The 26,647-nt window shown below is 56.5% G+C and overlaps 12 protein-coding genes across 12 annotated transcripts; 6 read left to right on the forward strand and 6 right to left on the reverse strand.

Annotated features, from left to right (window-relative positions):
• Positions 1 to 38: 38 nt before the first annotated feature.
• MKK02DRAFT_14232 (thioredoxin-like protein) lies at positions 39 to 306 on the reverse strand (the record flags this gene model as incomplete). Its single annotated transcript, XM_053085541.1, has 2 exons — positions 39 to 140; positions 187 to 306. Coding segments are annotated over 2 exons (222 nt in total), but the record flags the coding sequence as incomplete, so codon positions are not given.
• A 562-nt stretch (positions 307 to 868) lies between these two features.
• Positions 869 to 2,271, reverse strand: MKK02DRAFT_21899 (L-malate dehydrogenase; the record flags this gene model as incomplete). Its single annotated transcript, XM_053086483.1, has 9 exons — positions 869 to 904; positions 947 to 1,048; positions 1,091 to 1,254; positions 1,298 to 1,412; positions 1,447 to 1,612; positions 1,645 to 1,796; positions 1,828 to 1,983; positions 2,088 to 2,176; positions 2,241 to 2,271. 9 exons carry the CDS (start codon positions 2,269 to 2,271, stop codon positions 869 to 871), a joined length of 1,011 nt encoding a protein of 336 aa, XP_052948706.1.
• A 437-nt stretch (positions 2,272 to 2,708) lies between these two features.
• MKK02DRAFT_21936 (putative Adenylosuccinate lyase) lies at positions 2,709 to 4,427 on the forward strand (the record flags this gene model as incomplete). The annotated part of the gene is made up of 9 exons (XM_053086487.1): positions 2,709 to 2,737; positions 2,784 to 2,826; positions 2,869 to 2,922; positions 2,957 to 3,065; positions 3,098 to 3,161; positions 3,194 to 3,223; positions 3,256 to 3,559; positions 3,591 to 3,741; positions 3,772 to 4,427. The coding sequence occupies 9 exons, from the start codon at positions 2,709 to 2,711 to the stop codon at positions 4,425 to 4,427; spliced, it is 1,440 nt and encodes a 479-aa protein (XP_052948707.1).
• Positions 4,428 to 5,165: 738 nt separating this feature from the next.
• MKK02DRAFT_21642 (WD40-repeat-containing domain protein) lies at positions 5,166 to 6,727 on the reverse strand (the record flags this gene model as incomplete). The annotated part of the gene is made up of 7 exons (XM_053086444.1): positions 5,166 to 5,258; positions 5,290 to 5,497; positions 5,529 to 5,651; positions 5,682 to 6,165; positions 6,197 to 6,351; positions 6,385 to 6,564; positions 6,597 to 6,727. 7 exons carry the CDS (start codon positions 6,725 to 6,727, stop codon positions 5,166 to 5,168), a joined length of 1,374 nt encoding a protein of 457 aa, XP_052948708.1.
• Positions 6,728 to 6,890: 163 nt separating this feature from the next.
• On the forward strand, positions 6,891 to 8,097 carry MKK02DRAFT_41959 (Smg-4/UPF3 family-domain-containing protein; the record flags this gene model as incomplete). The annotated part of the gene is made up of 6 exons (XM_053091786.1): positions 6,891 to 7,048; positions 7,085 to 7,194; positions 7,226 to 7,324; positions 7,356 to 7,424; positions 7,456 to 7,807; positions 7,887 to 8,097. 6 exons carry the CDS (start codon positions 6,891 to 6,893, stop codon positions 8,095 to 8,097), a joined length of 999 nt encoding a protein of 332 aa, XP_052948709.1.
• A 328-nt stretch (positions 8,098 to 8,425) lies between these two features.
• Positions 8,426 to 12,883, forward strand: MKK02DRAFT_41960 (uncharacterized protein; the record flags this gene model as incomplete). The annotated part of the gene is made up of 15 exons (XM_053091787.1): positions 8,426 to 8,472; positions 8,505 to 8,556; positions 8,588 to 9,079; positions 9,110 to 10,408; positions 10,438 to 10,557; positions 10,587 to 10,937; positions 10,979 to 11,322; positions 11,374 to 11,551; positions 11,581 to 11,645; positions 11,676 to 11,866; positions 11,898 to 12,175; positions 12,206 to 12,246; positions 12,278 to 12,394; positions 12,425 to 12,646; positions 12,679 to 12,883. 15 exons carry the CDS (start codon positions 8,426 to 8,428, stop codon positions 12,881 to 12,883), a joined length of 4,002 nt encoding a protein of 1,333 aa, XP_052948710.1.
• A 24-nt stretch (positions 12,884 to 12,907) lies between these two features.
• Positions 12,908 to 14,017, reverse strand: MKK02DRAFT_35820 (uncharacterized protein; the record flags this gene model as incomplete). The annotated part of the gene is made up of 9 exons (XM_053089274.1): positions 12,908 to 13,040; positions 13,071 to 13,174; positions 13,206 to 13,299; positions 13,330 to 13,467; positions 13,499 to 13,602; positions 13,634 to 13,719; positions 13,749 to 13,833; positions 13,866 to 13,940; positions 13,973 to 14,017. The coding sequence occupies 9 exons, from the start codon at positions 14,015 to 14,017 to the stop codon at positions 12,908 to 12,910; spliced, it is 864 nt and encodes a 287-aa protein (XP_052948711.1).
• Positions 14,018 to 15,032: 1,015 nt separating this feature from the next.
• Positions 15,033 to 15,987, forward strand: MKK02DRAFT_31215 (uncharacterized protein; the record flags this gene model as incomplete). The annotated part of the gene is made up of 7 exons (XM_053088234.1): positions 15,033 to 15,063; positions 15,104 to 15,154; positions 15,193 to 15,482; positions 15,542 to 15,641; positions 15,673 to 15,811; positions 15,854 to 15,878; positions 15,919 to 15,987. 7 exons carry the CDS (start codon positions 15,033 to 15,035, stop codon positions 15,985 to 15,987), a joined length of 705 nt encoding a protein of 234 aa, XP_052948712.1.
• A 198-nt stretch (positions 15,988 to 16,185) lies between these two features.
• MKK02DRAFT_21716 (armadillo-type protein) lies at positions 16,186 to 19,799 on the forward strand (the record flags this gene model as incomplete). The annotated part of the gene is made up of 12 exons (XM_053086454.1): positions 16,186 to 16,323; positions 16,355 to 16,583; positions 16,612 to 16,974; positions 17,006 to 17,271; positions 17,302 to 17,442; positions 17,473 to 17,709; positions 17,739 to 17,904; positions 17,933 to 18,402; positions 18,434 to 18,826; positions 18,855 to 19,007; positions 19,038 to 19,565; positions 19,596 to 19,799. The coding sequence occupies 12 exons, from the start codon at positions 16,186 to 16,188 to the stop codon at positions 19,797 to 19,799; spliced, it is 3,288 nt and encodes a 1,095-aa protein (XP_052948713.1).
• Positions 19,800 to 19,910: 111 nt separating this feature from the next.
• Positions 19,911 to 24,217, reverse strand: MKK02DRAFT_31217 (uncharacterized protein; the record flags this gene model as incomplete). Its single annotated transcript, XM_053088235.1, has 11 exons — positions 19,911 to 19,988; positions 20,011 to 20,482; positions 20,596 to 21,473; positions 21,616 to 21,912; positions 21,990 to 22,217; positions 22,293 to 22,553; positions 22,901 to 22,975; positions 23,126 to 23,314; positions 23,811 to 23,858; positions 23,954 to 23,968; positions 24,104 to 24,217. The coding sequence occupies 11 exons, from the start codon at positions 24,215 to 24,217 to the stop codon at positions 19,911 to 19,913; spliced, it is 2,655 nt and encodes an 884-aa protein (XP_052948714.1).
• Positions 24,218 to 24,683: 466 nt separating this feature from the next.
• On the forward strand, positions 24,684 to 25,427 carry MKK02DRAFT_31218 (uncharacterized protein; the record flags this gene model as incomplete). Its single annotated transcript, XM_053088236.1, has 3 exons — positions 24,684 to 24,776; positions 24,824 to 25,111; positions 25,152 to 25,427. The coding sequence occupies 3 exons, from the start codon at positions 24,684 to 24,686 to the stop codon at positions 25,425 to 25,427; spliced, it is 657 nt and encodes a 218-aa protein (XP_052948715.1).
• Positions 25,428 to 25,461: 34 nt separating this feature from the next.
• MKK02DRAFT_41966 (uncharacterized protein) lies at positions 25,462 to 26,292 on the reverse strand (the record flags this gene model as incomplete). The annotated part of the gene is made up of 1 exon (XM_053091788.1): positions 25,462 to 26,292. One exon carries the CDS (start codon positions 26,290 to 26,292, stop codon positions 25,462 to 25,464), a length of 831 nt encoding a protein of 276 aa, XP_052948716.1.
• Positions 26,293 to 26,647: the final 355 nt, after the last annotated feature.

The raw sequence follows: 26,647 nt of genomic DNA on the forward strand, positions 1-26,647 counted from the left end.
GCGTCATACGCTCCAGGTCCAACAAAGGCACTCACAGCAAGCTTGGCCGGCTGAGCACCGGTAAGGTCCTTGACCTTCTCTCCCTTGTTGTATGCAACGAATGTTGGCATAGCCCTCACGCCGACCTCCTGTGCGACCTCCTGAGCGCGTCAGCCAGCATCGCGACCAAAGAGATACCAAACTCACAGCCTGCTCGTCCACATCCACCTTGACAAACTTGATTTGGGGGTACTTTTGCTCGAGCTTCTCAAAGTGAGGGCTGATGAGCTTGCAGGGACCGCACCATGTCGCCCAGAAGTCGACGACGAAGGGGTGGCCAGATGTTTTCTATTGATCAGCTGCAGGCAAGCATGGCGGATTAAGAGGAAAGAGGAAGTAGCAGTTTGACGTTGCGTTGAGCGTTTCAGGTAGATATAGGTGCGGGAAATTGACAAGGGTATGGGAAATTGACAAGGATATGGGAAATCGTAAATGCCTGGCAGGCCACAGTCGTAAACAACACTCACCAACTCATCCCACTCCTGCTTGGACTCGATAGACTTGACCATTGTAGATAGATTAGATAGTTGAAGGGGGTGGAGGCGAAAACAACTTTGCCGTCAGCTCTTCGCTCGTCGCATTTCTTATATAGCCGGGTCGCAAGAGATGCGCAGGCCGTAGAGAATGCGCCAGAACGTACGATGTGCTACTGAACGATTCTGGAGCTGTAGTGGCTGATCAATACAAAGCAAGATATAGATGGAGCTTCTTCTTATTCAGCGCGACGGTCATGGTCGAGCACGTCACACCTCCACCCGGAAGCAAAATTCGGAATAGATACATCGCTCATTTCGACCTTTTGACTTTCTACGCGCCGCTCTCACAGCTCTTAGAGCTTGGGGGGAGGGGGCTGGAACTTGGATCCCTGCCAGTCAGTAATCGAGACCATAATTGGAAAAGATCTCACCTTGTCAATGGACGGGCCGAGCTCCTTGACGGCAGCGGCCAAGAGGGTCTTCTCCTGCTCGTCGATCTCGCCAATGGGGAGAATCTTCTCGATACCGCCGGCCTAGAAATTAGCTGCGTAATACACACTTCAAGAAAGACCTACACCGAGCTTGATGTTGACCGAGAAGTAGTCGAGGTCGGCGCCGATCTCCTTCTTGATCTGCTCACCACCGGCATCGGCGCTGAGGTGGACGTAGGCCTGGACGGTCTTGCTGGACTTGCCGCCGAACGCGGCCTGGAGGACGTACTCGGCGAACTCGGCACCAGCTGCGTCATCAGCGACAGCCGTGAATCAAACGCGTAGACTCACCCTGAGCCATGGAGAGGGTGGCAGATCCGGCACCGTCCTTGGCCTTGACGACCTCGTCACCACCGAACTGGATTCGGTTGACGAGAGCGTCCCGCTTGGACTTGTCCGAGAGGATCTCGGCGGGCTGACATCAGCAGAGCTAAAGCGACACTCACGATCTTGGGCTCGCTCTGGGTGAGGAGAGGGAGAATGGTGGCACCGGCGTGACCGCCAATGACGGGGATGGAGTACTTGGACGCGTCCTCTGCCTTGCCGACGACGGTCGCGACAAAGGTGGAAGCGCGGACGATGTCGAGGTGGGTGACACCAAAGAGCCTGACGTCAGCCAGGATCACGTGTGTGCTCACTTCTTGGGGTCAAAGACGCCGGCCTTCTTGAGGACCTCGGCAAAGACGGGGACGGTCGAGTTGACGGGGTTGGAGATGACCAGGATGAAGGCCTTGGGGCAGGCTTTGGCGATGGCCTCGGCGAGAGTAGCGCAGATACCAGCGTTGACGTTCTGTAATCAGCGGAGCTTCAGTTGGACTTACGAAGAGGTCATCACGGGTCATGCCGGGCTTGCGGGGGACACCAGCGGGGATGACGACAATGTCGGATCCCTGGAGAGCCTTCTCCGCGCCGTTGTCGGCGGGGAGGAAGCCAGCGACCTGGGCTGGGGTGGCGATGTGCGAGAGGTCCGCAGCGACCTAGAGATAAGCGCATATCGCGGTTGAAAGGATGGGCAGAGCGGGAGTGCCCAGGTTGGGGAGGTATGGGTCGAAAGAGAGGGGCTGCGGAAAAGGGTACTTACACCGACAGCGTTGACGACATCGTAGAGAGAGAGCTCAGTGATGAGAGGGTTGAGCTTGAGCAGTAAGGACAAGGGCTGGCCGATACCACCTGGAGATGAGCTCTAGTTGGAGCGGGACGTGCGCGTCCATGCGATATTCGGGTGGTGACTTACCGGCGGCACCGCAGACTGTAGCTTTGACCATTGTTGGAGTGTGGGGGAGTGGTGATAGAGAAGGGCTGGTGGGGTTTGGGATGTACAAAGCAGAAAGATGGAAGGAGGTGGTGACTCTATAAGAGCTTGGCCCCAGATCGCCGGCCGTCGGGAGGACGTGGGGAAGGTGAGGAATGTGTATCTGCTCCCCTCAGATAGTGAGCCATTCTGACTCCCGCAAGTATACAGCTGCGATGCATTCTTGTTCGAGCGGGAGTCCGCATGTACCCCGTTCCCGTGATACACTGCGAAGCATAGAGAGGGTATACTCGAAGAGCCTCGAAGAGCCCTCTGCATTGCGATGCTGTTCTCCGTTCGGACTTGCGCGCTCGCAAAGCCGATCGACAGTTCCGTCGGAAACTCACCGGCCCGACCCAAAATTGTCTTTCAGCCTCGTTTGCTTTCGCAACGGTCAACATTATAGGCAGTATGGACACCTACCAGACACCCCTCTCCTCGTGAGCTACTAGGAAACGAGCTGTAGGACACAGGCTGATTGTCAAGGCGCTATGCGTCCAAGGAAATGTCCAAGCTGTTCTCGAACGGGGTACGCCCTTCACTGATCCCTCTGTCAATTGCTGATGGCTAGACACGCTTCGGGACATGGCGACAGCTGTGGCTCAATTTGGCTATCGCTGAAAAGGTGTGTAGCTACGATAGCTCCAGCTGACATTTAGGAGCTCGGCCTTCCCATTTCCGACTCGGCTATTGAGCAGATGAAGGCGAACCTCGAGCTGGACGAGGCGCAGATGAAGGTTGCTGCGGAAGAGGAGAAGAAGCGGAGGCGTAGGTTCGAAGTTGGGTGGAGCTGATGGCAGATGATGTGATGGCGCATGTGCACACCTTTGGAACGGTTGCTCCGGACGCTGCCGGGATCATCCAGTGGGTTCCGAATAAGGCTGAGCTGATGAAAGTCTCGGAGCCACCTCTTGCTATGTCACCGAGTGAGTCTTGCGACGACATGAGCTGACATCAGCAACGCCGACCTGATCTTCCTTCGTCAAGGTCTGGACCTCCTCCTTCCCAAGCTCGCGGTGGTCATCTCCCGTCTGTCCTCCTTTGCACAGCAATACCGCGACCTGCCCACGCTCGGCTTTACCCACTTCCAGCCTGCTCAACTCACCACGGTCGGCAAGCGAGCCACGCTCTGGATCCAGGAGCTGCTATGGGATTTGCGCAACATGGAGCGGGCGAGGAACGATTTGGGATTCCGCGGGGTCAAGGGCACGACCGGGACTCAGGGGTCTTTCTTGGCGCTTTTTGACGGTGACCACGACAAGGTGAGCAGGAGTAAGGCTGAGCTAATGGCAGGTCGAAGCTTTGGATGCGCGAGTGACTGAGCTTTCTGGTTTCCCCTATGCCTACCCCGTCACCGGTCAGACATACTCGCGAAAGATCGACATTGACGTCCTCGGTCCGATGTCCAGCTTTGGCGCGACTGTTCACAAAATATGCACTGATAGTGAGTTCAACGTCAGCTAGGCTGATGTAGTCCGCCTTTTGGCCAACCTCAAGGAGATTGAGGAGCCTTTCGAAAAAGACCAGATCGGCTCGTCGGCCATGGCCTACAAGCGCAACCCCATGCGATGCGAGCGCGCTTGCTCCCTCTCTCGCCACCTTATGGCCATCTACCAAAACACCCTCATGACCGCCTCGGTCCAGTGGCTCGAGCGGACCCTCGACGACTCGGCCAACCGCCGTGTTACCCTTCCCGAAGCATTCCTCACCGCCGATATCCTCCTCACTACCCTCCAAAACATCTCTGAAGGCATGGTCGTCTACCCCCAAGTCATTGGGCGTCGGATCAAGCAGGAGCTGCCATTTATGGCGACGGAGAACATCATCATGGCGATGGTCAAAGATGGCGGGGACAGGCAAGAGTGCCACGAAAAGATCAGGGTGTTGTCGCATCAGGCGGGTGCGGTCGTCAAGGAGCAGGGCGGGGAGAATGACCTGATTGAGAGGGTCAAGGCGGACGACTACTTTAAGCCGATTTGGGGACAGCTGGACGAGTTGATGGACCCCAAGACGTTTGTGGGTAGGGCGCCAGAACAGGTGGACCGGTTCGTCAAGGATTGGGTCGAGCCGGCGTTGAAGCCGTACACCGAGGCGTTGAAGGATGTCAAGGCTGCGGAGTTGTCTGTATAGATGTATGCTTGCCTGGACAAATTGTCGCCTTGACCTTCACGCTCACTCGCCTATGGGTACAGGAGTTTCCGCTTCATGGGTTTTGGGCCCGCTCCAGCCGGCTCGTTCCCTTGAGCTCCAGCATCTGCGCCCGTCCTCCCCGCCAACCCCGCGCCTTCTGATCCTGCACCATCCGTTTGCCCCCTGATCCACTCATCCGACCCTATCCGCCATACCTCTAGGACCGGATCCCAGCGTTGCTGTCCCTAGCGCGGAAGTTCCTGCTTACAGGCGGTCCGCTGACGATTTCCCGACGCTGCCTCGCCTGACACCGTGCGGCTCCGGGAGTACGATCGTGCGCATCTGGCTTGCGATTCGGTACCCTTCCAGCGCGTTGCCGCTGCTCCTTCGCCTGCTGTCGGTGCCTGGTCGACTCGGCGTCATAACGACATTTGCACTGGGCGAACAGCCGGCCGTTCTTTATCGCGAAGTGGGCCGCGCTTAGCTGCACTCCACCAGGAGCTTGGCATAATCCGGCGCGAGGATTTTCCGCGCGTTTGCAAGTATAGATCATAGGCGATGAAGGCATGCCTTTGCACTTCCAGTATCGTTGCGTAAGAATAGCTGAGCGCAGGGAGTCAGCGTTAGCTGTTGGGCGACTAGCGAGCTGACACCGTAACACGATCCATCAAGACCTGAGAATGCACTTTCTTGATCAGGCGGTATCTCACCGAGACGTGCTCTGGATCAACACATACATCATGCTTGCTCAGAGTACACTTTGATGGTCTTGTCTGCCCCTCCCGTGATGAGTCTCGTTCCGGTCTTGTCGAATGCGGAGCAAAAGACGCCCTGGAATCAGCTCAGTCTTGCCTGGACTTACGGCCTCGGCGTCCAAAGATCCCGGCTGTGGTACGTCCTTCAGGTGCTGAAATGGCAGTCCGGTGGCGTAGTCCCACATGGTCAAGGATCCATTGTCCGCTCCGGAAAACATGACGCCTTCGTCGCTGACGCTTAGGGTGTTGATGATGGCTTCGTGGCCGACAAAGTTGTTGACAAAGGTGCCTTCTGGGCATTTCCACTTTTTGATACTGATATCAGCTGAGAAGTTGTGCGACTTACTTGTTACCGCCGGCACTGGCACTGGCAAAGCTGTATTCGGTCGGGTGGATGGCGAGGGCGCGGACCGACTTTTTGTGATGTGTCAGGGTGGTCATGCATTTGCCGGCTGCCAGGTCCCATAATCTACATTAGCGAGGACTTGCTGAGACTCACCTGACGGTACTGTCCATACTTCCCGAGATGATTTGGGGATCCGCCGCCTGCATTTTGACATCCGCTACTGTGCTGGTGTGTCCCGTCAAGGTGAAGATGTTGGCTCGCGTCCGCATATCCCATACACGCACACTGGCGTCTCGTCCGGCCGTACACAGCACATCCAGGGTAGGATGTACCGCTAAAGAATAGACGCCTGAAAAGTGGCCGTGATAATGGCGGATGACCTTGTTGGTTTCGAGGTCCCAGCATTTGACCATCTTGTCCTCGGCGCAGGAGAAGAGGTACGGGTGCCGTTCGGAGACCGCCAGTCCGCGAATGGTCGATATGTGTCCGGTGAGAGATAGCTTGAGCTCGCCCGACGCCAAGTCCCAGATCTTCACGACACGGTCTCCTGCTCCGGTTGCGAACCATTGGTTTCCGGGATCGACCGTCATTGCGCGAACCCAGCCCATATGGCCGGAGATAACCCTGGTAAGTTTCCCTGAAATTAGCAGAGTCAAGTGATAACTTACATTGTGGGTGATAGACGGGCTTGATTTCTCTCGCCTCCTTCTTTCGCATCAATGCTTGGGATAGCTTGGATCCTGCTTGACCCCCGCCCGCCGCGAAGCCTTGCTGGTGCCTGAACTTGACGAGCTCGCGTGGTTCTGGTGCAGCAGATGTGCTCCTGCACGTCAGCCGTATAGTAGAATAGACTCACGTTGATGGCTCTCCCGGTCCTCCTATCAGCTTGACGCCGGCTCCTGCCCCGCCAGCGGTCGGTTGCGCTGTTGGGCGTTTGGGTCCGGTAGGTCCCGCCTGTTGCCCAGCCAGGATCGGTGGCAGCACCTGAACATCTCGGTACTCGACAGCGAGCTTTGCGGCGAGCTTCATCTTATTGCTGGAGTGAGCTTTGATAAATGGCATACTCACGCTTGTGCCAAACCATCGTCGATTCCGTCTCCCTCATAGCCGTAAACTGCTCTTGTGCGCTTTGCACTCTTTTTGACGAGCTCCGCTAATGGTGTGAGTGTGGATGGGCCGGGCTCCGAGGTAGGTGGCATAGCTGTAGTGGACATGATGTATAGTAGAGTAGTAAGGTGGGTGAAGAGCAACAAGATGGTGGGTGGTACGGAATGATGACGTGGCTTTTTCAGCGAAGGCTCCTCCTTGCTCCATTGTCAGCAACAACAACAAGATCGTGCATGCATCCTTCTCTTGAACGACATGGCGACCAAAGAGGCAGCAGCGCCTCGCTTGAAGCTTGTGATTCGCCGATTGCCGCCGATGTTGCCAGAGGAAATATTCTGGACGTCTGTTGCTCCTTGGATCACTGCTTCGACATGCACCTGGAAACGCTACATCAAAGGGCGGCCGAGCGCTGGGTAGGTACAACAATAGTTGGCGTGCTGAGTGTGCAGACCATATGATCAAGCGGTCCACTCGAGAGCTTATTGCTTAATGACCGATGTCGATTCGCTCGTCAATTTACATCGTGGATTTGATGGGCATCTCTTCCGGTCCAAGACAGGTAAGCTGCCAGGCGAGCTGTACTGATATAGGCCTTGAGTATCAGGCTGTCGTGGAGTTTGCACCGGTCCAGAAGACCCCGCTGGCAACCAAGGCAAAGAACGATGCCAGGCAAGGCACGATCGATGATGGTGAGCTGAAGCTCTGCGCTAGCTGATGCAGATCTCGACTACAAATCTTACCTCGAGAGTCTCCAAGCTGGACCGTCCAAGGTCGTCGTAGAGCCTTCATGTAAGCGTCCGTCAAGCGTAGCTGACGGCAGTACCTGCTGCTCGCCCTACATCGACGCCGCTTTTGGAATACCTTCGCTCGCAGGGGATCAAATCCAGCAAGAAGAAGAACAAGACGGAGTCTTCTTCCACCGACATCGCCCGCAACGCTGCCGTTGCAGCGGTTGCATCTTCAGCTGCGAGGCGTAACCCAAAAGATCAGGGGGCGCCTCTTGTGGCAGGCAAAGGAAGGGCCGTTGTCGCGCAGGGCGGTGGAGAGAGTCCTGGAGGCAAGGCAGGAGGGAAATCACGAAGCAAGAAGGCGAAAGCAGCAAAGGCACTTGCGCAGGCTGCGCCGGCGCCGACGAATACTGTCAAGAACTTCCCAGCCCTGGCTTCAGGTCCGTCAGTTCTGCCAAATCAACCGGCCCCGCCTCCGAAAGCCACAACGCCCGCACCAGCCGCCACATCGACACCAAGCCAGCCACCTACGGGTGAACCGAGCGGACAAGCAGGGAGGGGTCGGGGGAGAGGAGTTGGTGGTCGTGGTCGCGGAGGCGAGCCTCGGGGCGGAGCACCAAACATGGGCGCGGCGGCATCTCAGGGGACCGATCCCTCTGCTGCCCAACCCGGCAGGGGGAGGGGAAGAGGGGGTGGAGCAGACGGTAGAGGCAGAACCGCGAAGGACATGGTGACGGGTATCCTGAGCAGGAATGCAAGAGGGCAAGGTCGCGGAGGGGGAGTGGGTGGTCGGGAGGCAGCACCAGACCCGCGGACAGCTAGAATAGATGGTTAGCGCCCATCTATCTACTCTACTCGTCGACTGTGTATGTATTAGCTAGTTCCTCTATCTCTCCCATAGCATGAATTTCAGCCATACTACAGTAGCTGCAGGCCTTTAATTTTGTACTGAGGAATGAGTAGTTTGTTTGCTGACGTAACGAGCAAGTTGTCCCCGGCATGCATATGCATGGTGTGCGCGTGAGTCACACTTCCTCCTCTAGCTTTTATCGACTATACATCATGCTCGGCGGTGCAGAAGCCCTCAACGCCTCCCGAGGCTTTGAGCTGTGAGTAATTGCCATTCTCAGCTGATGATCAGTCAGCACCAGCGGGTCATCCTGGACTTTGACTTTGAGTCCAAATCAGTCAATGTAAGATCCCATCCAATTGCGCTGACTCTAGGCCTCGTGCTACCTCACAATCCAGCCAATCTCCGCTTCCCTACGCGTTATCTACCTCAATGCTTCTCCCGAACTGGACATACATCGCGTTTCTCTCTCCTCTCCGACAGCCGTCCAACCCTACCACGACACGCCAGCCTCGTATTCCCTCTCCGACCCGGCGTCGTTCTTGGCCGGGGAGACCAGAGACCACCCCGCCCAGAAACGCAAGACATGGTCGGCTATCGAAGAAGCAGACGCTGGCGAGCTGGCCATATCGGTCTCGGGTGGTTGGATCAGGGTGATCGAAGGCGAGGGGCGGCTGGCCCCGCTGGAGATCCGGGTGGACTACAGGATTGTGTCGTTGACGTTTGAAGATGGGCAGGTGTATGCGGGGCAGGGGCGGACATGGGCGCCGTGCGTGGATAGTCTCTGGGCGAGGTGTACCTGGGAGTTGATCTACATCCTCCCCATGGGGCTGACGGTTGTTTCGACGGGAGAGCTCTTGGAACAGGTAAGTTTGCACGCTATAATGCTGATGTAGGTTGTGCACCCGTCGACATCCACCAAGACCATCTTTTCCCACCTCCAAACCATTCCCACTACCATCCGCCATGTCGGTTTCCTCGCAACGACGGCGACGCCCCGCCCGGTCGACGACCGGATCATTGCCTTTGGCGCTTGTACCGATCTCAGCTTTGTATCACGAGCCCTGCTCTTTTACACTACCGAATTCGGGACGTACCCATACCAAGACTTTAAAATCGCTTTCGTCGACAATCTCCCCGCGGTGGCCGTCTACGCCTGCACGGTATTCCTGCCCAGCGAGGCGGCGTGCGACGCTTCAGTCATTGAGGCGTCAATAGAGCTCCGGGAGACGTTGACACTGGCGCTGGCGCAGCAGTGGATCGGTATCAACGTCATTCCGCGCGACGTATCGGACACCTGGATCGTCAACGGTCTCGCGCTCTACATTCGGTCGCTCTGCCTCCGGAGCATCTTTGGCAACAATGACTACCGGTATCGGCTCAAGAAGGATATCGACCGATGCGTCCGCCTTGACCAGGGAGCCAAGGCGCCCATCTGTGTCCCCGGTTCCCTCACCCTAGACACGGACTTTGTCAACCTCAAAGCACCCCTCGTGCTGCATACCCTCGATCGTCACCTCGCCAAGACCGGTCCCGGGCTGTCGCGCATCATCCCGCGGATCTTCCTCTCTGCCCTTTCGGACGATCTCGGCCACGGCAACTCGCTCTCGACGCAGCAATTCCTTCGCATCAGCCGGAAGGTCACTGGGCTGGACCTGACCCCGTTTGCGGATCAGTGGGTCTTTGGCAGCCGGTGCCCCCATTTCAAGATCCACGCCAATTTTATCCGGAAAAAGTTCCTCGTAGAGATGACGGTGGTCCAGGCAAAGGCGGTCTTTGATGGGAGCCTAACGATCCGCATCCACGAGGCGGACGGGGCGCCGTTCGAACACATCGTCGACATCAAACATGCGTCAAAAACCTTCAATCTACCATTCAATACCAAATACAAGCGGACACGTCGGTCGGGCAAGGTCGCTGCTCGGTTCGAGCACCTGCAGGACGAGCTAGAGGACATACCTGTGGCAGAGGTGTTTGCGTATCCTCCGTGGGAGAACGAAGAGGTTCGGGAGGCGTGGCGGGTGGCGGACTGGTCGGCGGATCAGGCGGATACCATGATTGGCGAGGGGGGCGGGTACGAGTGGATCCGGATTGATCCAGAGTGCGAGTGGCTGGCGTGGTTTGAGTTCCCGGAGCGGCCATGGTACTGGGTCTCGCAGCTGCAGGGGGATCGCGATGTGGCGGCGCAAGTGCAAGTGAGTCAAAGAAGAGCGCTGCTAATCAGGCCGTGCAAGCATTGTCGAATCATCTCACGCCGGTGGTGGCGAGCGAGCTGGCCAAGGTGGCGCTAGTGCGGAATTACTATTATCGGGTGCGGATGGAAGCGGTCCGGGCATTGGTCATGGTGAGTCAAGGTCGGACTGGCTGACGTAGTTTGACGACATGGGGTCGTTCCTCCTGCTCAAGCTATACGAGCACTTTCGACAAGCGCAGAACGACTTTACGGACATGTCGGAGTACTTTGTCGCCAATGCGGTATTCTCCGCGCTGGGGAATTGTCGTTCGTCTGTAGCCAAGGTGGTGTTGATCGAGGCGCTACAGACCAACGACAATTCCCGGAACGCTTTCGACGACTCGTATCGCCTCGCCACGATCGTCGCGTCGCTCGGTAATTGCCTGGGGGATCATCTACGTCGCGAAACCAACGACATAGTCGATCGGCTCTTGACGATGGACCGCCTGGTGCCGAGTTATCGCAACGTTGTGACGCAGGCGGGACTTTTGGTGAGTTATAAAAGGATGAGGCTGATTAGACCTTGATGAAGGCGATTCTCGGCGGTCAGCGGTTGAACGATCCAAGGCCGTTCTTATCGTACACTCGGGAAGGGTCGATTTTGGCGGTACGAGAGGTCGCCCTCGACTGCCTGTTGATGTGCCGCCCGCCGGGTCGCAGCCGACACATTACAGACTATGTTCTGCAGGTGGTTCAGCAGGATGCGTTCCCGAGTATGCGCCAACACGCCGCTTATGCCTTGTCGGAAGCTATCCTCGTTTCGCTTTCGCTGGGCGAGATTACCGAGTCGGGCGAGACGGACGACGCGGTGATTGTCAAGTCGGTGCGGAGGGAAATGTCGAGACGGCCGGGGCTGAGAGAGGGGATTGACGCGATGTGAGTTCGGGCTGGGTCGAGCTAATGTAGACAATGCTCGGATATCAGCAGTCGCCTGGCCCTCATCAAGGTCGGCGAGATTGTTTCCAAGGGGAACGCAGAGGCCGTGGATACGCCCAAGATCCGCCTCAGCGTCACCGCTCCGGAGAATCCCGTGCCCAAGATTACGGTCAAGAAGCCCCAAATGGCGGTGGATCAGCTCGCCATTAGCAATGCGTTGAAGAAATTGGTGAGTCGTGAAAGGCGTAGCTGATGTAGAAATCTCAAAAGAGCGCTTTTTACTTTTTGCATCCAGTGGATCCTATACGAGACGGAGTGCCAGAGTAAGTTTAGGTCTGGCCGTGCTGATTTAGCTACCCTACGATTGTCAAGTCGCCTATGGATCTATCCACGATCAGCGCCAAGCTCGCCGGAGGGGTCTACCGATCTCGACACGAGTTCGCTCAAGATATAAGATTGATCATTGCGAATTGCTCGCTGTATAACAGGGCAGACTCGCCCATCTACACCGCCGTCAAGGAGTTTGAGGCGTACTTTGAAGATCGTGAGTGCACATTTGGTCCTTCTGACGGTAGTATGGGCAAGGACCGAAACGACGGTATCGGTTGTGCCTCGAGAAGCTGAGCCGGCCAAGCCACAGGCAAGAGTCATCAAACTCAAAGCGATGGCGCCGCCTCCTGTCCCGGTCAAGAAGAGGACAGAGCTGGACGATCTACTTGGAGCGGAGGTCGACGCTATCGAGAAGAAGCGGCCAAAGATCAGCCTCAAGCCGGCGCCGGCAGAGTTACCGTTCAGACCTCGCCGAGCCAAGGCGCTGCTGGCGACCTTGAAAGCAGATCCCAACGCCTATCTCGTGAGTGAAGCTGAGATTGAGCTGATGTAGTTTCTCAAACCTGTCGATCCCGTGGGAGATGGCTGTCCAACGTGAGTACTGGGTTGATTGAGCTAAAGACAGGTATCTGGACGAGATCAAGGAGCCGATGGATTTCGGGACTGTGGGCCAGAAAATTGACTCGAAACGGTACAAGAACATGGCGCAGTTCGCACGCGACATTGAACTGGTATTCGACAAGTGAGTCCGTGGTTGATCGAGCTGATGTAGTTGCCGAACGTTCAACAAGGCCGGGCCATACTACGACATGGCCGACAGTCTGGAGGCGGTCTATCGAAGGGACTGGCCCAAGGTCATCTCGCCCAAGCTCACTGTCGAGGAAAAGAAGGCGATGCTAGCTATTATCGCCCGGGCATTCAAGGAGAAGAGCAGCATCCTCTTCCGGGAGCCTGTCGACCCTGTCAAGCTCAACATACCAAGCTACTTTGACATGTGAGTCTGATTTGGAAGGAAGCTGACGATAGTATTCCAAGAGAGGACGCCAGAGACTTGACTCTAATCCGGGGCCACATCAACGACAATACATACACTACCGCTCGGCAGGTGGATGAGGCAGTTCAGCTTATGCTCGAGAATGCTCGCGTGTTTAATGGGGAAGGGTACGTCGTGGAACAGGCGAATGAGTTTGGGGCGTGGTGGAAAGTGCAGAGGCAGAAGATGGAGACTTAGACATGCATACGACAGGCGCCCTTACTAGACGTCCCTGGCGGAGGAGTTCAAAACCCACCCTCCGTCACAGACGATCTCTGACCCGTTGAGGTAGGCGCCAGCGGGCGAGGCGAGCATGAGAGCAGGGCCTGCCAACTCCTCCCACTTGCCGGCGCGTCTACATCAGCTCGATCGAAGCATGACTCACCCCTTGGGAATGTTCTTGATGGCATCCTGCATCGGGGCCCAGAACTCTCCGTTCGCGTCGGTTGTCAGCTGGGACGGGAAGAGGCCGGGGCAGATGGAGTTGACCTAATGTTAGTCAAGTCAAACAAGAACTTACTCTGATGCCAAGAGGTCCCAGAGCGGCCGCCATGAGACGGGTCAGGTGGGCTTCCGCAGCCTTGGACTGGGCGTAAGAGTACTCGCACACCGCCCTGCCGTCAGCTTAGTCTGACTCAACTCACCTGTTGAGGAAGATCGCAGCCAGAGAAGTGATGTTGATGACGACAGGATCCTGAGACTTCTTGAAGAAGGGGATGGCGCGGATGGCGAGGTAATAGGGGCCAGCGACGTGGATGGCAGTCATGTTGGCCCAGTCGGAGCTGGAATTAGCGGGATTGACGTGAGACTCACTCATCGATGGACCAAAGCTTCGTCTCGAGCGTCTCGGCGTCGGCGAGCGAGCTGTTGTCTTTCCAGCCGGAAGAGTAGCCAGCGTTGTTGATGAGGACATCAAGCTGGGGTTAGCGGAGAGATGGGACGGCTCACCTGGTCCATGTGCTCCGAGGCCTTGTTGTAAAAGTCAATCACGCCTTGCTTGGTAGCGACGTCGGCCTGGATGAAGACGACGGTGCCTAATTAGCGGCGATCAGGTATAGCTCACCTCCATTCCCGCTCTCCTTGGCGGCAGCGTTGAGCTCATCGGCGGTGGTCTGAAGGGTGTCCATGCGGCGGCCGCAGATGATCACCTGGGGGTCAGCTGGAGTTGAGGTTGACTTACCTTTGCTCCGTTGACGGCAAAGGCGGTAGCCATGCCTTTGCCAACGCCTGAGCCTCCGCCGGTGACGATCACGGTCTGACATTAGCTGGGATGTGAGGGGGACTTGCCTTGCCCTTGACAGAGAAGAGGGATTGGGTGGTGTAGGACTGCATGATGATGATAGGGTGAAGTGAAGAAGAGATGAGGGTCCAGATCGGGTTATATAAGTTGAGCGTGACTGTTTCGGCGTGACTAGGGGCTAGCGAGAAGCACACACATCCTTTGGATCAATCACGGCGGGCGAAATTGCCGGAGTGGCTTTTATTGCGTTTGATTGACTGATAGATGGGATTGGATCTTGAGTGATCCTGCGGACGCTCGGTGGAGTGTGCATGTGGCGCATGCATACAGCTCGAGGAGGGGATGGTGGACCAAAGGAGCGATCGGAGTGATGGTGCCTGGCGGAGTATCCGAGCGGGAATGAGGAACGGCCAGGCACGACGTGAAACGCGGATAACGTTATGTCTACTTTGGAGCCGAAATTTGAAACGCGCCCCACAAGACCCAATGGTCCCGAACCCTCTCTCGCGATCCATGATAGCCCGGCTATAGATCCTACGCGTGCACCAATGGCACGGAGCTTCTCATGCTTAAACGTGGCCGGATCCCCCATCCTTACCAGGGCGTTCTGAGCCCTACCTCCGCCATGTGCAGCAGTTCCCAGTCCGCGCTCACCCCTCCCAAGGTCCTTCGCTACAGCATTCCCAATCCCGGCCAATTGCGGCGGCTGTCAGTTTCACAATCTGCGCGCTGGCACCAGCAATTTCCAGACTCGCACTTCGCGAGCATTAGCACCCTACCTGTACCTTCGCATTACACGATTGGGTCAATTGTCAGTACGGCGGCACGTTTCAGAGGTTTCCTTACTGAGAGCAGCGGCCGCCGCTCACCCATGCTCTCGAGACTACTTTCCACTCGTTTTCGCTGGTGATGCGAAGGCCCAGATGACAATAAACGAAGCAAAAGCACACAATCAAGGCATCGGAGATGTATAAAAGAGTCAGCCAATCAGGGATCGAGAGAAGTGGAGGTCCTCCAGCGGCGATGTCCGCTTTCAGATCGTTCCAGCTTCACGCTCAAATCCTATGATCCATCTATGCACCATACATCAACCTCACCACAGCTACAATGAGCACCTCACTCACAGGTCTCCGCACAGGTGAGCCATCCCACATGTCTCAATTGCGCGCTAATTCCAGGTCTCCGCGCCGGTCTCCAAGCCCCGATGCTTCGGCCCGCCTCTGCGATCTGTACGTCGATCTGATCACATCTCCATACTAACGTCCAGCACGAAACCTAGCAACCACCGCGATCGCTCTTCGTCCCAACACTCCCTCCGCCTCCATCAACTCGGCCTCTTCCTCCCCTTCCACCACCAACCCCGTCACTGCTATTGCTCAACGCGGATCAAACCAGCTCAGCCTCGAGACGCCTCGGAACGGAGCAGGCAAGTCCATGCTTAACCCAGCTGACGACAGAATATGTCCTGTCCACGCTCGACAAGGTGGTCAATTGGGCTCGTCAGGGTTCCATGTGGCCAATGACATTCGGTCTCGCTTGCTGCGCCGTAGAGATGATGTAAGTCCTAAGCCGACCCCGCTGACAATAGGCACATGGCTGCTGCGCGATACGATCAGGATCGACTCGGTGTCGTCTTCCGAGCTAGTCCTCGACAGAGTGACATTATGATTGTCGCCGGGACATTGACCAACAAAATGGCACCTGCGCTGAGAAAGGGTGAGCCCTAGCGCGTTCCCGCTGACGACAGTGTACGACCAAATGCCTGAACCTCGATGGGTCATCTCGATGGGCTCCTGCGCCAACGGTGGTGGCTATTACCACTACTCGTACTCGGTGGTGCGCGGATGCGACCGCATCGTTCCTGTGGATATTTACGTGCCGGGATGGTGAGTTGTCTTGTGGACAGCTTTGTACGTGCTGACCATTAGCCCTCCCACGGCTGAAGCGTTACTGGTATGTCTCCACCTTACTGATGTTCCTTGCTGACCAGCAGTATGGTATGCTCCAGCTCCAGCGCAAGATGAGGAGGAACCGAGCAGGTGTCCGTTGGTACAGAAAGTAGATCTTATATGTATGTATAGCCAGATGATCCTGTTATGCCGCTATTGCGATAGTCTTGCCCTTGCCTGCATCGTCGTCCATAGATGTCCGAGCTCAGATCGGTCGCCACCTGGCCTCGCCACTTGGCACGTGACCAAATGAAGCACCTCAAAATGAACTTTGAATTTCAAGTTGACCTACTTTCATCCTTCACCTTACCATGTCTTCCCACCTGGACAACATCCCCCAGGCGGTCCAGATAGCAGCGTCCACAGGCCCCAGTGTCGACCCCCAGCTCAAAGAGCAAGCCCTCGCCTACCTCAACAAGGTCAAGGAGCTCTGCGAAGAAACCTGGCAGGTGAGCTCACCCACAACTCGGCTGATGGCAGGACTGCCTCTCCCTCTACCTCCAAGGAGCCGGTGCAGAAGCGGGAGGCGTCGGCAAGGATGGCAAGCCCAAGCTGGGAACGGAGTTGCGCCTATACTGCGAGCAGGTATTCGAAACAGCGCTGCTAAAGGGTGTACTCTCGGCCGAGTCACTTCAGTCCACCTACCAAGCCCTGCTCAACTTTGTCAATGCGGAATGGGTCGACGGGCACCGTGAAGGAGGCCAGAAATGTAAGTCTCCCCAGACCCCGCTGATCAGTCTTCCGCAACAAACTCTCCTTCGACATTGCCCACCTCTTTATCGCCTCTTACCCCACCCACATCCCCTCCTTCCTTCACCCCTTCTTCACCCTCCTCCAAAGCGAACAATCCGACTCGATCCTCCTCTCCATCCACATTCTCAACGAAATAGCGCTCGAAATCCACGACTCGACCATAAAATCAGCTCGGCCATGGTCAAAAGACCGTCAAGAACGGGATGGCAATATTCGAGATGTCATCCGGTCTTCCGGGGACGAGGCTCTAGCAGTCAAGGGGTTGTTGGGAATAGCAGACAAGGCGTTGACTCGGGGATGGACAGAAATCGCCGAGCTGGCCATGAAAACTCTGGGAGCTTGGACCCGTAAGTTGGGTATCGGCAGAGCTGATGGCAGCCTGGGTGGATCTCGCCGTCTCCCTTACCCCCGACACCCTCGCCTTCTACCGTCGCCTCCTCTCCACACCAGTCCAAATCTCCTCCTGCAACGTACTCAAAACGCTGGTCAACAAGGGCGTCAAGGATTCGGCAGCCAAACTACAAGTCCTCAAAGTGCTGGACATTTTGAGCATCGACATGACCACCGAGGATGTCGCTTTCAGGGCTGCGCTCGCTGGATTATTCGCTGCGTACGGGACGACCCTAGTGGAGATGTGGGAAAACGTACGTCCAGCGCGATCGAGCTGACATCAGGAGGATATCCCGGATGAGCACCGTCGAGAAGCCGAGGCGATGGTCGATCAATGCCGCCCATTACTATTGCGCTTGATGTCGGATCCACATACCGACATCCCATACGCCGTCGGTCCCTTCGTCAGCGATCTGCTAAAAGTGGTGAGTCGTCTCTTGGCCCAGCTTACCCAGTACAAACGCCTTCACACCGTCAAGCTCCCTCCTATCCGCTCTGGAAAGATGCTCCCTCCTGCCGGCCCCACCACACCCCTGCAAGACCTCCCCGCTGAGCGTCGCGACTTCCTTGCCGCCCTCCTCGACGTCAGCGTTCGACAATTAGCCTGGCCCGAGGACGCCGAGTGGGAAGCGCCGACCGGGGAAGAGCCCGACCCCGACGACGACCTTGCCATGCTCCAGCTCAAGCGAATGGTAAGTCACTCCTGAACAAGCTAATGTAGATGTGTCGCACGTATATCGAATCCATCGCGCAGATCGACCGGGTAATGCACCAAGAAATCGTCGCGCGCATCGTCATTGAAACGCTCAACAATGTGCAAAGCGCCACCTGGCAGCAGGCCGAGCTTGCCCTGCATCTGGTCTATACCTTTGGCGAATTGGCGAAAAGTAAGTTGAAGCGTTTCTTTGCTGATAGACAACACGCGCGCAGCCTTTTTCGACCTCCCCGCTGAACTCGCCACCAAGACCGGGCGGGACCGCCTCCACAGGATCAGCATCAACAGAATGCAAGACATCCCCATCGACGATCTCGCCGAACCCATCCCTGGCGTCTACTATGGCGGAAAGCCCGACAAAATCGACTATGAACAATACCCCATGACCCTCCTCGGCAAACTTCTGGATCTCTGCATCCAGAGCAACGTCGCGGCCTTCCCACACCCCAGCGTCACCCTCCAATACTTTGAAATCGCCGTCCGCTATGTCGACTTTTGGCGATCCAAGCCAAAGTCCATCCAGCCCATGCTTGAGGCTATGCTCCACGGAATCCATCACCCCGACGAGCTAGTCAAGCGGCGGTGTTTCTACTTTTTCAGCCGCTTCGTCAAGGACTGCAAGTCTGACCTCGAGCCGGAGGCTATTCCCATCATCCTCGATAGCATGCGCGTAAGTCAAAAGTCAACTCTGCTAATCTCAGGATCAAATGATCATCACTGCCGACCTTCCCCATGTCGCCCCAGACGAAGACCCCCTCGTCAAGGCCACCACCGGCAAATCCTACTTTGCCGATCAGCTGTACCTCTTTGAAGCAGCCGGCAGCTTGGTCTACCTCACCAAGGCCGACGCCGCCAAGCAAATCAGCCTCCTCGAGGCGATCGCTGGACCGCTCATGGCCATGCCCACCGGCGATGACAATCTCGCCGTCCTCTCGGTCCATCATCACCTCCTCGCGCTCGGCAACTTTGCCAAGGGCTTTCCGCAAGTCATGGATACGACCGAGCTGCCGTACCAAGGGCCGTTCAAGCAAATGACCGAGGCGTTGTTGCAGGCGCTGGAAGGGATGAAGACGCAGCGGATTGTCAGAGACTCAGTAAGTCTAAACTGAACCCAGCTGATAGGCGCGCTACGCATTCTCACAATTCGTCAATGCCATCGGCACGTCCGTCGCGGAACTCGTCCCTCTCTTTGTCCAAAAGGTGGTCACCGAATTCGAGCCCGCCGAGCTCATCGATTTCATGACCTTTCTCGGTCTCCTCATGCACCGCTTAAAGGTGAGTTCGCAACGTACGTGGCTGATGTAGCGAAACACCTTTGAAACCATGAACATGCTCCTCCTCCCCCTCCTCTCGCGCATCTTTGCCGTCCTTCAACAACCCATCACCGGCACGGACGACGCCTCCATCCACCGCAAACTCAAAGAATCCTACCTCTCCTTCTTCATCGCTCTCATGAATGCCAATCTCGACGGCGTCTTCATCTCGGAAACCAACAAGCCAGAATTTGAAAACCTCCTCAACGCCCTCCTCATCCTCGCTACCGACAGCACCGACTTTACCTCCCAACGCCTGGCGTTCTCCTTTTTCGCCAAGTCGGTCGTCGCGTGGGGGACCTCGGCGGCAGAGTCGGTCTTTGCCGAGACGGCACTGAGCGAGAAGAGCAAGGCGATCGCTACGGGGATCGCTTCCGCGACCAACCAACATGCCATACCAAAGTCGGAGCGGGCGGCCCAGGCACTGCCGGGGTACGAGAATTTTGTCTATCAACGTCTCGTCCCGGCGTGCTTTGCAGTCCCCGCTTCGCCTTCATTCAATCTACGCAGCGGTCAGCCGGTGAGTTTGGACGTGAACGAGCTGATTCAGGTTGTTTTCGAAATCTCAATGCTCCTTCGCAACACCGTCCAGGCGCGAGGCCAGGAAGCCATCGACTTTCTCGCCACAGACATGCTCCCCCGTCTCAACTGTCCCGCCGACTATACCAACCAACTCATTCAAAGCATTCGGACAGAGCCGTCGAAAGATTTTAGAAAGACGTTTGCAGACTTCTGCAAGGCACTGAGAGGCTAGCCAATTCATAAGTTGTACATAACATAACATCTCTACGCAGCATTGTACATATTGCTATAAACATTACTTATCACTACTAGAGACCCCCGAGTTTCTTCCTCCAATGGGGGTTCAACTTTTCTCCGTCCTTACAGTAGAAAGATGCTGGTATTTCCCAGATCCCCCGCTTCGCCAGCTCCGCCAACATCTCTGTCTCGATCGCCTGCTTCACCTTCGCATTCCACTTTGCACTCGCCCTTTGAGTGACTGCCCTTCCCACATCAGAAGCTCGATAGGTCCGCTTTGTCGCTGTATACTGTGCGGATCCTAAATGTTTCGCCCTGGCCGCTATCCCTTTTTCCGTAAGTTGATACCGGCGGGTGATCGTGTTGCTGCGGAGTCGTATCGATTTCGGGTCCCAGGGGTGAGACGTGCCGCCAACACGAACGACGTGGCTGGCCAGGGGCGACCGACCGTTGGTACCTTCCATCTCCGGGTCGATCCAGAATGACGGTAGCTCCTTCCCTTTCGCCGCATACGATCTACACCAGATGTGCAAAAGCCCCTCGACATAGATTGATTGAGTACGAAAGGAGGTAAGTCGGTCGGCGCTGTCGCTATTCCGATCGACTCGGACTGCCCACAGGCTCCGCCAATGAGGTTTCCGTCCGCGCCTGATAAGTTTGTATAGGTCGTTTTTGATCCTGGCGGTCAGCCTGCTGTCATGTGTACGTGGAGAAGCTACTCACTTATTTTCCTTTATCCTTTGCCTGTGGGTCCCCTGTCTGAACCCTACGCCCACCCCCCCCGCGCCTACACCTGTCCCCGACCGACGTAATGGTGCGGCTTCTCATCCCCCTCTTTCCAAACCACATCCCCCCCTCCCGCCCCATCATTGGCTTCCGCTTCCAATCCATCATCCCCATCCTCCTTCCCCTCCCAATCCTCACTCTGCTCATAATTTTCAACCGCCTCAACAATCTCCTCCTCCTCCTCCCCCTCCTCCTCCTCCCCCTCCGCCTCATCCTCTCCCTCATCCTCGCTCCCCTCCCCGTCCTGACTCTGACGTCGATCCTCACTCCCCTCCTCGGACTGACTACCCATGGACTCGCCGTCTGCACCTTCCTCTGCATCTTCCCCTTGATCGTCCGCGCGCCGCACGTATATGACATATACGCCCATAGTACCTGGCAACCATGTGAGTCGCCGGTAGTCGTCCGGTGTGGGCGGTTCGTCCGCCGTGAGTAAGTCGATGGATTCCGGAGTCAATCCGTACCTCGTCACCCTGTAGTAGTTCTCCTCCCTTTCTCGCTTCCACGCCGCATTTTCCCGCCCGTTTCCACTCAACATCGAGTCCCAAAATAATGTATGTCCTTGCTCCTTCAGAAGTATCCGGTGGCTCTCGCGGAAGCGCTCGCGAAGAATCGCCTCCTTGGGGTGGGGATGGACGGGGAGAGCTGGTACATCTATCCACTCCTCAAATATGGGAGGGCCGAACTTTGCCGAGCCCGATGTTCCCGCTTGGCGAGTTCGAGAGGAGCGGGACGATTCTAGAGCAGGTGGAGAAAGGGAAGTGGCTGCTTGCCGTGCTCTGGTGGATCGTGGAGGGCGGGTGCTTCGAAGAGAAGGCTTGTTCGTGCGACGGGAAGAGCGGGGTTGAGCAGACGGGGACTCCTCCTCTTCCTCCTCGACATGCTGGATAGTCAGCATTAGATTCTCAACTGTTCAGCGCCTCCCCCTGCTCAACCACCACCTGCGCAGCCCCTCTGATGATCCCCTTCTCATCTGCTACTCGCCCTGGCAGCTCCAGAGAGCGTGGGTGGCTCTTCTGACTCACAAATCCGGGGTCGTCCGCGCCCATCTCGTACTCTCCGCCATCATCGACCGCCGCAACCACCTCCCCCTCCCTGGCCGTTCTCTGCAGGTACCTGGCCTGCTGTACGCTGCGGGCAGTAGCGAGCTGCGCCGCGAGTCGGGTCGATCGTTCACGAGCGGGAGGAGGAGATGCTTGCCGACGTGAAGGCGGGGAAGGGGAGAGGGGAGGGTCTGTCAGTATCGACGATAGGTGGGAGGAGGAGTGCGGAGAGGACGCCCGCCGGAAGTACTGGAGGTCGGGCGACAGATATCGAGACGGCTGGTTATCAGCTCACTTTCCTTGCAGAGACCTCCCATCACATTGTCAAGCCGCCAGACGAAGCGTAGCCAGCTTACCGGTTGCCCACAGCTGGTTTCATCCTCCTGCTCCAAACCCAGCTCAAGATCGCCCCCACATCCCTCGCCATTCTCCACTTCCCCGCGGACACTGAACGCCTCTGTCGTCGCGGCTGCCTTGACAGCGGAACATTGACGGCTGGTCCTTATCGAGGACAGGTGGGAGGAGGAGTGCGGAGAGGACGCCCGCCGGAAGTACTGGAGGTCGGGCGACAGATATCTAGACGGCTAGTCATCAGCTCACTTTCCTTGCAAAGACCTCATTACATTGTCAAGCCGCCAGACAAAGCGTAGCCAGCTCACCGGACGCCCAACACTCGAAACATCCTGACGCTCAGACTCATCCAGATACTCTTCGCATCCACCTTCCTCATCACCCCCAACTTCGCCTCCACGCCCGCTCTCCTCTACTTCCCAGCTCACCCTAGACGCCTCCGTAGGCGCAGCGACCACAACCACGGGCCGGCGTGGCCTTTTGGTGGCGGGAAGAGCGTCCAGGTGGTTTATGGGCCACGGTGTGAAGGTAGTCCCAGCTGGACGCTTCCGGATCGGCTCGTCATCATCCTGTCATGTCAGCTTGGTCCTCCTACACTCCATTTGATAACACTTCAGAGACTGAAAAAATGGATAGGAGCTCAGGAGGTGATAGAAGACCCTTCTCGAAAGACCAGTGACATCTCTCCCGTTCCCCACATGTAAGCTCAAGCTCAAAGTCCGCCTATGCGGTCTCCTTCAGCATACGACGGGACCATCGTCCAGCTCAATATCCGCCTTGAACGTCACCCGGTCCTCATCCTAAGCGGCTGGCCTCCCAATCTTCCGCGTCTCGAGATACCAAACGCGATATTCGACCCTCATCAAACTTCGGAATTCCAATCCCATCCCGCAAAGAAGCCGTTTGATTGACTCACCTCCTCGGTCCCCTCTGGTCCCAGAAGGAGCACATCCTCCTCTTCCCACACCTGGTCAAGCCAATCCCGGATCCGCTGACCAATTAGCTAAGATCTATGCATACCAAAAAGCTCAAAGGTTCTGGAGAGGAAGGAGGGAGAGGAAGGAGGAGGAAGGAGCCATATCTCCCGCAATTCGGGCCCCTTCGGCTCGAGTTTTTGAGGAGTTGTAGAGGGATAGCTCACCTTGTTCCTCCCCTGACCTCCTGACCCTCCACCCAAGCCTACACCCCCGGATCCACCGAACGGAACAAAAGAGGAAGGAGGAAAGCCTGGAGACAACGGAGAGAGGTTCCTGCGAATCGTCAGCGGGGCCCCACGCTGAGCGGCAAGCTCCGCATTCCTCACATTTGCTACTTGATGCTCAGTAGAGCTCTGGATATCAGTGAGTCAGTAGGAGAAGATGGAGAACATCAGAAATGCTCCATCAGCTCCCTCCCCCCTCCCCGCCAGCTCAGCACTCCGCACCGACCTTCAGCAGTCATGTTCCATAGCCAAAAAGTACACCTCCTTTGGCCCATGTCGTAAGCGGTCTTTCGGCGCAAGACTTCTAGAATTCAGGGATCTTTGATGACCCGAGCAAGATCTGAAAGCTGAAACGTCTACATGCACACAGTTACATCATCATTTTGGCACTACTTGAATGGTCAACTCAGGGCTAAGCAGATGTTGAGTGATGATGCCCGAGGTCAGATGATGGAGGGTTCAGGGCTTTGATGACCGATCAGAGCGGAGATGATAAGCAGCAACGTGCCAAGAGCGGCCAAAGTAGCTGGAGACGACCTCTTCTTGTCGCTCTCGTGCGCGAGCTTGCTAGGGAGGTAATGGCGTTTATAAGTGCAAAAGATAGCTGGGAAGCAGTTCTACATACCCTCTTTTCAACCATGCACACAGCTGCGATACTCGCTGCAGACAGACTCTTACAGTATCAGTGTACTATGGTGATGACCAGCTGTGGTCAGTGGAGCTCAGGGACCCGAAGGAGGAGTTCGGGGAGGAGCAAGGTGAACGGACCACCTCCACTTTTGGCTGGGTTTCAGAATTGATTCCGCTGCACCAGTTACAAGGAATGCGGAGTTGCTCCTTCTTCTTATCGACCATCGACCTTCTCGACGGAGTGAAGTATAGCAGTACACGTGAGGCTGGGGACTGACCTATACTGACAGATACAGGCGATCCTGCGCTATCCTCTCCGATTTTCAGCGTGGCCGTAGCATCCCGCATCGCGCGGCTACTACCGAATAATCCTTCTACGACCTCAAATACGCGCCAGGTCATGTCGTGGCCTATAACTATTGATTGAGTAAAGAGAGTACGCCGCGCACAGGCTGAAAAGTTAGCTGAGAAGCACATCTATCATAACTAACTTCGATTGTGGTTGTAGCTGCTATATTGACAGTAGACAAACTCTTCAAAAATCCTTGGATTACGAGGATGATATAGCGGCCAGCCAGATGGATGAAGCTGCAAATGAGGAGCGAGGTGCACCGACCGCCGCCTCCACTCTGCCGGTCTCAGATTGATTCCGATCCTTGAGTCTCTTCCTTCCTCCCTTCTTCCTTCCTCCCTTCCTTCTATTAACCGTCAACCTTTACCTCAAGGTAAAGAATAGTGCTACACCGTACAGCTCCTAGAATAGACGCAGCTCGCTCTTCCCTCCCAGCCGTCCAAGACTCGCTTTCCTACCGACTCCATTTGCTCCACCGGTCTCACCTCTTCATCCCTCCCTCTCACAACATCCAAAATGCTCAATACGTATCATCAGGAGGGGCCTTGGGACGAGCACGACGAGTCTGCCAGGCGGAAAAGACTCGGCCTGCCGAATCTGAAGCAGGAGGTACGTCTCCATGCTCTGCTCAAGTCCGGCAGAAGTTGATCCATCAGTATATCCAGCAAGGCGGTCGATCTAGCGCTGGCCCCTCATCCACCATCCCTCGTCGCGTGCCCCGGGTGCCTCCTGCAGCCACGACGAGTCAGCGGCCACAGGTTACCGAGTGGACGCGGAGGCTCATGGATAAGCTGCGGCGGGCGAGAGAGGAGGAAGAAGCGAAGGGGAAGAAGGAGGAAGAAGAGCGGGAGGATGCGGGGAGGAAGCGAGATGAGCTATCCTCGTCCCTCTCAGACACGCCTAGCGAAGCCGATCGAAGACAGGAGCATGAGTGGTCCAAGCCAGTACGTTCGATCCTGCTTACCGAATCCCACTGACTCTTAGGCGTCAACAGGAACACGCTCACACCGCCCCGTGCCCAGGATCCCCGCCAAGCCCGACTCGGAACGGACGCCAGACCCGTCGGCGAAGAAGCGCAAGGAACGACAAGACCTGTCCAAGTCCACACCTCGTCCCCGGGTCAAGCGGAGCGGGAAGCGGGGCGGAGCTCGACCGGAGCTTGCGCCTATGTCGGCGTCAATGATGGCGAGGAAGGAAGCGGAGCGGAAGAGGAGGGCGAAAAGGGCTGAGGAAATGGGAGATATCAGCGGGACTGTGTAGAGCGATGTGGATAGATGTATTATACATGACAACTTTATACCAGCTGCAGCTTATACCTCTGCAGCATCTCCACCGATACCTCCCCCTCCTTCTCCTCCACCTCCGCACAGAAGCGCTCGAGAAATCGCATGGCAGATTCCAGGCAAACATTGTCCCGACCCCTCAACCCCACATCGCTCTTGCGCCCTCCCCACCATACATTTCCCAACTTGATTCTATACTCCGTGGCGAGCAGATCGATGACCGTCCGCACGCCGCCGACAATGTCATTCCGCATGATCGGATTCCGAGCCGCCACGGTCGACTCTCCAGACTCGTCGTTGACAATCAAGTCCTTCTTCTCTCCCTCCCTGTCGACCAGAGCGCACACCCAGATATGGGCGCTCTCCGCGAGCCCGCCAACCCCGACCCCTGATCTCACTAGACCAATCCTCACTCCCCGCTTCCCCAGCTTCCAACCCATCATACTGGCAAATGTGAACGTGTACCGTTCGTCACCTTGCTTGTTTCGATGGGACCTTTCGGTCATTCGAGCCGTCCGCTTGATCGGTGCAACCATGTAGGGAAAGATGCCGATTGAGGGGCAGCGAGACATCTGTCGGAGGAGCCGGCGATGGACGTGCTGGTCGCTAGTGGTATCGTCCATCACTGTTTGGTCGGTGTCGTCTAGGGGAGCAGAGTGGACTTTGCCGTAGACGGGTTGGGATGGACCAGAGAGGCCAGGGAAGAAGAGCTGGGGATCGTCGTTGGGGTATATGCGCTGGTATTCGGTAAGGGAAGTGATGGGGGAGGTCTGCGTTGGGATGGAGACGCGAGGGACGGGGGGAGGAGGTGTGGTTCGGCGAGTGCTGCGGGTTGAAGGCATGTTTACTGCTGTTGTCAGTGATGTTCCAGTCTGCGATGAGGCATACTCACTGGGTAGAGCTGTATAGGAGGGAGAAGATGAGAGTGTAGGTAGGGAATGATGCTTTTAGTGATCGCTTTGAATGATGAGTGAGAGTACTGATGATACAACCTTGACGCGTCGGCAGAAAGGCGTGAGGAATGAGGAGTTCAGCTTCCGGCGGAAGGTCACTCTCCTATTTTGTGCTTGAGTCCAAGGCAGGGCATCTCGAAGGTAGTTGTCTCTTGTGCTCAATCATATCAGCCATTGTGCAGGCATCACCATCAGAAGAGAGAAAAGCTTGGCTTCTGGCTGATTTCCTCCTCGACCCAGCTGT

This window comes from Dioszegia hungarica (genome assembly GCF_025882075.1).
Source record: "Dioszegia hungarica strain PDD-24b-2 chromosome Unknown MKK02contig_5, whole genome shotgun sequence".
Classification (NCBI taxonomy): Eukaryota; Fungi; Basidiomycota; class Tremellomycetes; order Tremellales; family Bulleribasidiaceae; genus Dioszegia; species Dioszegia hungarica.